General features: G+C 31.1%; 1 protein-coding gene across 2 annotated transcripts; it reads left to right on the top strand.

The window, feature by feature from the left end:
- The first annotated feature begins 5,246 nt into the window (after positions 1 to 5,246).
- Positions 5,247 to 8,961, top strand: LOC104587494 (uncharacterized). 2 transcript variants are annotated; one of them, XM_010245124.3, is made up of 2 exons: positions 5,247 to 5,891; positions 8,726 to 8,961. In XM_010245124.3, the coding sequence occupies exons 1-2, from the start codon at positions 5,343 to 5,345 to the stop codon at positions 8,765 to 8,767; spliced, it is 591 nt and encodes a 196-aa protein (XP_010243426.2). In that variant the 5' UTR covers positions 5,247 to 5,342; the 3' UTR covers positions 8,768 to 8,961. The 2 variants fall into 2 exon arrangements, with proteins under 2 accessions (XP_010243426.2, XP_010243427.2); XM_010245125.3 differs by lacking the exon at positions 8,726 to 8,961 and adding an exon at positions 8,354 to 8,614 and having other exon boundaries at positions 5,265 to 5,891.
- Positions 8,962 to 9,586: the final 625 nt, after the last annotated feature.

Raw genomic sequence — 9,586 nt, 5'->3', positions numbered from 1 at the left:
AAGCATTTTAGTTTCTTTGTGTTTATTTGATAAATGGTGAAACCAAATAATGGTTTCATATGCAATAAACACAAACGCCCATGTGGTGCTGATATGGTGGCATTTTTTCAATAAACACCAACGGAACCAAACATCCTCTTAGTTAGTTCAATGAGTTTTTAGTTTTGCACATCTGTTTCATTTTCTTGAGGAAGAAGATGATGAATGGTTTGTTTCAAAAGGGTAATTTTGACATTTTCAAAAGTTTTAAGTCGCACATGATGTCATGTGATACACATAATTGACAACTGGTTAACGGTTAAGTTGACAAATTTTGGAAGTTTAGGTATTGGACTAACATGTTTTCAAGTTTGAAGACTAAAGTGAAACTAGGCCCAAAAGTACAGGGTACTAATATGTAATTTTTCCTTATTAATTTTATATTTGAGGATATTTTTTTTGTATGATGTGAGTGACCTGTTCATGGGTCGTGTTTTGGGTTCAACTGATGATCATTTTACACTTCTTCAATCTTGGGCTTTGGGCCAAGCCTATTCAAATTTTGGCAAAATCTTTGTTCGAGCCCGACCCATGTTTAGATGTAAGTATAGTATTTCTAAAACAATAATTTTCCCTCTATATTGTTGTGCATATGTATAATAAATTAATAATCAATTTCCTTGTATATTGTTGTACATATGTATAATAAATTAATAATTAATAGACCTTTTATCTCAATGGTTGTCAAGGCAACATGATGCCCTTGAAGTGTTACCTACCCCAAGTTATTATAGATAATAATATTGTAATAGATGTTATTATACTAAATTATTCATTTTGTGCATTTATAGTATTTTAGTGTTCTTATGTTAGTCTATTTTTATTAGTGTTTTACTAGTTGGGACCCATGCAATGCACAAACTTTGTTAATAGAAACTAAGGTAGAAGGAATCTTATAGCATTCCTAATTGGGCCAAGCTAGTTAACCTGAACCCACCCAAGCATTCCTTTTGTGTTTTTGCACTATCCAATAAATTTATATTTATTAGTTTTGTTATTTTATAGAAAAATATGATTAAATTCTATTATTTTTATTGTGTTGAAATTAAATTTAAATGGATTTTAATTTTATAATAATTTTATTTTTATTACTTATGTTTCAGATGCATGGGCTTTACTAACTGAAATTAAAGTATAAGAAGCCTTAAGAAATTTCCATTTGGGGATTGTTGGTTAAAGTCCAACAATAAAATTATTTATATAATAAATAAAATTTTGCCATTTTAAAAAGAAATCTAAATGGTTTTTAAAAACTTAACAATATTTGTTAATTATTCATTTCATTAATATTATATCATTTATATGTATGTATGTGTGTGCATATATTTATATGTATATATTAGTTATTGTTAGATAATTTTGCATTAATTTTTATTATTTTTAAATTGACTTTAACTTACTAAAATTAATTTTTATTAACTTATGTGAATAAATTACATATGATTGATACTTATTTTATTTATTAATACTTATTTTAATTTCCTAATTTATCTTAGTATTATTTTATTGTGACAACCTTATGTGTTGGTATTATATACTATTAGTTATTAATTTTTTACTACTATTACAAATCTAATTTTTTGATTAATTTAATATATTGACATGGTGGAATTTAGGCTGAGTTTGGAAAGAGTACAAATGCAAATATGTACTGTGCAAATACATACAAAATAATACAAAATGTAAGGTTTAAGTTGAGTGGGATCAAGGTGGGGACCATACTCCCCATCCTCGTCCCCTGTTTCGAAGTAACTCCCTATCCCTATCCTTGAACCCTATCAATAAGTCAATAGCGACCCGATCTTCATCTTCCTCACCTGATTATGAACACGAATTCCTTGAAACTTGAAATTGAAATGCAAATGGAAAAAAATTTGAGGTCATTGCTTTGCCCATTACATTTTTAAAATATTCTCCTGTCCATGTTTAAATGATTTGCTACAATATTGAATCCGATAAGGATGTCAGATTTGATCCTAAATAACATGTATATCGGATTAGATCCTCTCAGATCAGATAAAGGGGTGATCCAAGTTTGGTTCAATTTAAAGAATTAAAATGGGGATATCTGAATCCGACAAAATAAGATCGAACTTCGGATCGGATCAGATCATGATCTAATCCATGTGTACCCTTAATTGCAGGAGTAGAGAATGAAAAACTCACACAAGGCCCGTAAGCCCTAATCCAAAATAGCAATTGTCTAACCTCTTTTGCAAAATTCAAGGTGCATGGCACCAAGATCTTAAAAACCAAAGTGATCATTAAATATCAAAGAGGAAACTAACAACATATCCTAGATGGGAGGGGTTGTGCATGATGCAAGGATTTTAAAAATTGTTGTAATTGAGCCTAATCATCACTTTTCGTTCCTGCCTCTCGGTAAACATTAAATTTAAGTCTTTTGAGGCTATAACATTTATAAGTCCTTCTCACATGCCAAGCTTGACAATATTGTCACATTTGTTGCAGATAAGTACTACTTATGTGATTAGACATATCCACACATTTGTTATTTTATGGCTCATACTGCGGACAAAGATATTGGATATCAGATTTTTGTTATAGATGACTAAGAACTAGGAAGAAGAGGTTTAATCAAGCTCATGCGAAATTATGGAATGTAATCGAACGGGCGTTCGGGGTCTTCAAAGTACAATTTCAAATTCTTAAGTAAAAGGCATCGTTCCCCTTTCCAATTCAACAAGATGTGGTTATTGCATGTTTTGCCCTCCACAACTATTTAAGGAGGGAGAGTATCAGGGATGAATTGCTTATAGAATATGAAGGCGGTAGTGTTGGAGGGACGGGGATGAAGAATCAACTAGTGAAGAAGATGACTATGATCCCAACATTGGGATTGGTTCACCTAAGGATCGCGAATTCATGTTTTAATTACATGAGTATATTGCTGATCAGATGATATAGTAGATGATATGGTACATCAATATTATATATATATATATAGCATTGTGTCACGATTGTGGATATTGAGATTGAACATTGATAAAACTTTGATGTACTTGTACTAGTTATCTCGAATTGTTTAATATTTAGGCTATAATACTTGCCATAATGTACATTGTTCTATTCTTGATGGAATTAAGAATTAATTAGCAATTATAATAATATTATACAATTACAAAATAATTATATAGTATTGTACAATTACTAATAATATTATATAGTATTATACAATTATTAATAATATAAAATTTCAGAATTAATTAATTAATAATCATAATATTACTTAATATTCATAACCAATTAATAAATAATCATAATTCATTACTAATTAATTAATATTTAATTATTCATCATTAAATCAATAATTAATATTTATAAATACTTATTTAACATTTAAATATTAAGTAATAATTAATAATTCATTGTTCATAATATTAAGATTAATTAATAATATTAAAAATATTAATTAATAATCTTTAATAGTAATAATAATAATAATGTTACATTAAAAAATTAATCATATTAGAAGCAAGTAATAAATAATAATATTAAAATTAATTAATAAAATATTAATAATCTATAGTCAATAATAAATAATTAAGAATAATAATATTAATTACTAAATGAATAATTATTTCATAGTAATTCCAAAAAGTAATATTAAAATTAATTCATTAATGATTAATTTGTAATTGATGTTATTAATATTATTACTAATTAATAATACTGTTTTATACTATTTTATAGTTATTAATAATATTAATAATTATTAAATCATAATTATTAATAATGAACAACACTTAATAATAATATTACTTAATATTAATTATTTTAACTATAAATTAATAATATTAGTAATTAATAATAATCAATTATTCAATAATTGTAATTATTTAATTATAACTAGAATAATTAATTTGTAAAAATAATTAAGTAATTAATTAGTTAATAACAATAATACTATTAATTAAATAACAACGAATTAATAATTTATAGTTAATATTTCATTAATAATTATTGCTTAGCGATGATTAATTAGTATTAATCATTAATGAATTATTAAGTAGTACCTAATAATTAATTAATAATAATATTAACAATTGTTAATAGTAATATGAATAATATTAATCATTAATGTTAATTAATAATACTATTAATACTATTAATTATTAAGTAATTAATAATTAATCGTAATTATTAAGAATTAACAATATTAGTAATTAATAATGATGATGGTGATGATGATGATGATGATGATCTTAATAATAATAATAATAATAATAATATTCATAATATGTAATTAACAATAACTTCTTAAGAATAATATTACTAATTAATGAATGAATAATTAATTCATAATAAGTAATATTAATTATTTATTAATAATAACGCATAATAATAGTCAATAATAATATTATATAGTATTATACAGTTATTAATAATTTTAATAATCAGTAATGCGTAAATTAACAATAATTGAAATTTATTAATAATAAAATTACTGAATATGAATAATTGTAATCAATAATTAATAATATTAGTCATTAATAATAGTAAATTAATAAATTATAATAATTAGAATAATTAATTAATCAATAACAGTGATAGAAATAGTTAATTAACAATGAATTAATAATTAATAACGAATTGAATATGAATTAATCATAATTAGTAATAATAATAACGAATTAATTATATTATTGATTAATTTAATTCTTAATTAATAATAATAATAATTAATTATTAATGAATTACAAAAAGTTAATAATGACTTATTAATTATTAATTGTTATTTAATTATTAACTATTATATTAATTAGCAATAATTATTTATTAAGAAATAATTATTATACTAATTTTTAATATTATTTTTTATTGAATTACATAAACAAAAAATTATCTGATAGGGTTAAAATGGACATTTAAATATTTTCACAATTCAGACTTCAAAACAATATTCTTTACATTTGAAAAATTTCACTTAAGTTTAAAGTTTAAAGACGATGGCTTCCATTATCAAATAGAGAATCTGACTCACTCTATTAACGAATCCCCTTTAGGCAGGCGTTTTACAGCCCTAGATGCTCTGACTGACTCCATTAACAGGTGGGGCAGAGTTCGGGTTGGGACCGTTCTTCTTGTTCCTCCTTTTCTGCTACAACAACCCGAGGGACCATCGGACCAGAACAGCGCACAGCCCATAAAAAAATGAACATGGGGACCCACACCCACCTGCGGAGTCTATAAATTTATAATAATTCTAGTCGTCGCCTCTTTTATCTCTTTCCACTTTCATCGCTTCTTCGAACAGTCTTTGACTCTGAGGAGCTCCAATAATGGCGATTTCTCCGAGAATTATCTCTGCAACTGCGACCACTTTGTGTTTAACCTTTATCCTGTGTTCCATTAACATCCATCCTTCTCTCGCCGTACCAGACGACGACGTCTTGGAACTTCCTCTTCCGATCGTTTCCACTGTGGAACCGCCTATCAAATCGGTCCACGACCTCCTCCCCGAATTCGGCCTCCCAAAGGGTCTCCTCCCCGACGCCGTCACATCCTATTCACTATCCGACAACGGAGACTTCTCTGTCGAGCTTGAGCGCCCGTGTTACGTCCATTTCGACGAACTCGTATACTATGACACCAAGATCACAGGGAAACTCAGCTATGGAGCTGTAACCAATGTGTCGGGGATTCAGGCAAAGAAGCTATTCTTGTGGGTGAGCATCACAGGATTTCAAGTCAACGAAGCCTCGGACACGATTACCTTCTACGTCGGGGCTCTGTCGGAGAAATTGCCGGCTAAGCAGTTTGGGACAATTCCCCAATGTAAGAGCAAAGCGTGCCAAGGGAGAAAAGATGTATCTCCTTTGGTTGCTGAGGTAACAGATAATCTACCGTTCTACCATTTACGATCTTAACATTCAAATCTGCTTGCTTTGCCCTGTTTATGTTTTCTGATCTAACACTTCTCGGTCTTGACAATTTTTTTTTTCCGGAAAATTGGGGGTATAAATTTAAAAAGGATTGGCCGGTGATGTAGGAATTTTTTCCGGAATTTAGTGGTTCTGGGTATTTCAGTAACCATCTTCCCCACCCCACAGGCATTAGCGTTACCAAGCTTCAAATCTTCTCTTGCATCTTCCTTTACTGTTTAAATCTCTTCTTCAAGGGAAAACTTATCAATTTCCTTGTTAACAAGCTTCTATTGAAATAAGTTTACGAAATCAACATCTACTGATTTTACCAACTTTTCAAGCTCGCATCTCAAAAAATGGAGGGGGGAAAAAAGAAAAAATAAAGGTGTTTGTGATAAGATTATTTGCACAATCGATTTCCAATAAGAATTTTTACAATTATTTTGTGTATCAAATCAGTTGTACTTGGATTATACAGCCCTCTGATGGTTTTAGACTTTTAGTAGTAGATATGATGTTAGAACAACAGTCGTGGGTAAGCTGAAGCAGCAAAAATTTCTGTGTTGGAATAGCATGAATAAACAAATTATGTTGAAGCAGTTTCTGTGGGTTCTTTGGTCATTCAATTCTTTTGGCTGTGCAACCTTCATCACATTGTTGCAGCATATTCTTCTTCTTGCATTGAGAAGGATACCCCTTGACGAGTTAGCTCTGGGTTTCCCAAGTTTAACCCATGCGGGTATGCTGGGGTAGTGAGGTGTATGAATACAGGGAAATCAGATTATATAGAAAATTTGAAGGTGCATCTTTCGGTTAGCAATAGTTTTTTTTTTTTTTTTTTTGAGAGAGAGAAAGGTAACTGATTTCATGCAAAAGTTATTGGCTATTATATACCTAAGATACCAGGATACCCGTATAAGGGTGTTGTATCTTGTTGGATACTTCAATTTTTTAGAGCAAATTTCGTATCTGACACCTTGTTCAGCTATGTCCTCACCGCATCTGGGAAACATAGTTATATACAGAGAGAGATGCTTCATGTTTGAAATGAAGCCTGCCTTTATAAAATTGTAAATGATACAACTCTGCTTTCTATAGTGAAGTTGCAATTCATGGGACGTGAATTGAATGAAAGAAAGATGATCACCTTTAACTGTATGCTCTATTTCAGGGATTAGGGGTATCAATCTGTTAGTATTAACCAGTGATGCAGGTTCATTCCCTGCTCATCCACTAAAATTAAGTATTCATTACCATCCAAACTCACCAACTCAAATATCTTTAAATATGCCAAGTCATCTCAGTTTGTCAGGGAATTCAGGATATGCCCTAAGTTGGTAGCATTATTTTATTCTTTTAATAAGATTGGCCATTTATTGGTTTTTCCAAGTCAATCCATGCCACATATTCTCAAATTTGAAACAAGATGCTAAGTTTTTTCTGGAGGAATACCGAATATGGAGTAAATTGAGTATGCTGAATCAATTTTTGTGGTCTTCATTTTCTTCATGAAGAGCTTTTATGGTCTATTCCAGGCTTCCTGAAGATGCATGTAGAAAGGAATAGTCTATACATATGACTCAATTTGTGGAATGCATGATTCAGTTAAAAGGACTGTCAATTCTTATTATCCTCTTCTATGCAGTGATCATCTATTATGCTTTTAAATATCCATTGTTATCAACTTGCTTACTGTAATTATTCTCAATCCTAACTAACATATGAATTTGAAGTAGAGTTAGAATCCTGAAGACAATATGAAGGGGTCGTCATATCACTTATGCTTCTTGTTAGTTACTTCATGCGTACCTAGGGATTGCCTTCTTAACTGGTATTTAATTTAACCCATAGGACTAATGATGATGTTAACTTTTCTTTTCTGTTTCACAAAATGTGACTTGTCTTTGGGCCATTTATAGTAACTCATTACCCAATGATGGTCCTGCCTATCTGCTATCTGGGGTCTTGGGATGGGTGGATACAGACCTAAATTTGGCATTTTTCTTTGCATAAAGTGGACACTCTCATACTTGAATTCTCACACTTGTCGGTCCAAAATTTTACCCTTGCACCAGGTAATGTAATTTGTTGATGTATGCCATGTTCTAGTTCATGCCTATAGCATTTTTAGGCTTTTATGCTTATTGTGAAGTTGGATTCTTTTGACAAAGGCTAAACAGGAAGTTTCATATTTGCTTGATTTTTTTCTCTAATCTTTATTGCTCTTCAATATGCAAATGTGGGTAATATTATGGTCATCAAAAGGCAGTTTTTGACAGCCCCATAATGAGGTTAATGCATGATGCGTGAGAGATTTAGTTATCCATGGACTGATAATTGTGAAAATATTTTGCAAGTGCATAGTAGTTGCCTTGGTAGCTTATTTGTAATATAAGCTATTCATTGGAGTGGAAATTGATTTGTAGGTATAATTCGGTATATCCTCTTTTGCTGCCACCCACTTCAGCTTGAAGTTCTTCAGTTCCATGCAAGATGGAGAATATCAATAGATGCATGCTGATGTGTTTACATGTTCTGTATTCAGAATGTTATGTTTCAGTGAAGAACTTCTATTACCACAAGTAAAATTTCTCTTGGTCTCTAGACATATTATGTATGTGAATGCCATGTTTGTGTATGTAGCTGTAACTAAGCATTCATGAAAGGATCTTCCCTGTTCTAATCCATCCATGGTATGGCCTTGAAATGTTTCTCTGAGCTGTATAAAATTAGATTCTTATGAGCTTGTGGGTGATTGGGTATTCTAACTGTTTTTTTTTTTTGGTCTGAATTTGTAGGCAGAGAGAACCTTAATGCAGTCTGCAGCTCACAAATTTTGATAACATAAGCCATCACCTGGACCTAGGGTGGTGCACCTAGGCCATGGTCCAGGCCTGGGCCCAAATTAAAGTCCCATTTACAGGGTATGTGGGCTTGGGTTTAGATTATTAAGCCCAATTGTAATGATAAGCCATTAACCTTATATTTTCTGGTTCCTGGGTCTAACGGTCCGCCATTTGAACCAAATAGATGGCCCGTTCTGACAAAAGAAATTAAAAAATAAAAAATGGCCAAAAACCGCAGGATAGTTTGAACGGTTTGAATGGTTTGACTGCCCAGGTCAGCGGCAAGGTTCAAAGTATCGACAATGTATTGGTACTTTTTTTTTTAGGTTTTATTTTATTTTTCAAAACCGGTTCAGAGGGGTTGGTTTAAGGCCTGGTTACCCTCTGAACCAGTGTCTGACCCGATACAGCCCCTGGAGGGGCGTATCGGGAAGCCATCGGCACAATATGTATCGGCCCGTATTTGAACTTTGGTCAGCGGTTTGCTGACCAAATCAACGGTTTTTGGCCAAAAAGATGACTCGGGGGTAAAACGGTCCCAGTTTTTCGGTCCGGTGATATGGTATGAATAGAAGGAATGGTAAAGAGGATTCATGTAGCCGAACCTTGGGATGGCAATTTTCCCCATCCCATTGGGAACCACCCCATAATGATTTTCTCCTGCGGGGGTGGGGACTGGGAAGTTTCCATCCTTCCTTGGGGGGTGTTCACCAAAAATTGAAAAAACGAACTGAACTGATGAAGAAATTGAACCGAAAATTTTGGTTAATCAAACTGGTCAGTTCAGTTTTGTTTTTTTCTTTTTTGTTTGAA

The sequence above is a fragment of the Nelumbo nucifera genome, chromosome 2 (genome assembly GCF_055504915.1).
Source record: "Nelumbo nucifera cultivar China Antique chromosome 2, China Antique-T2T, whole genome shotgun sequence".
Lineage (NCBI taxonomy): Eukaryota > Viridiplantae > Streptophyta > Magnoliopsida > Proteales > Nelumbonaceae > Nelumbo > Nelumbo nucifera.
Note: the sequence above shows the minus strand (reverse complement) of the source record. Positions and strands in the feature narration are given on the sequence as shown.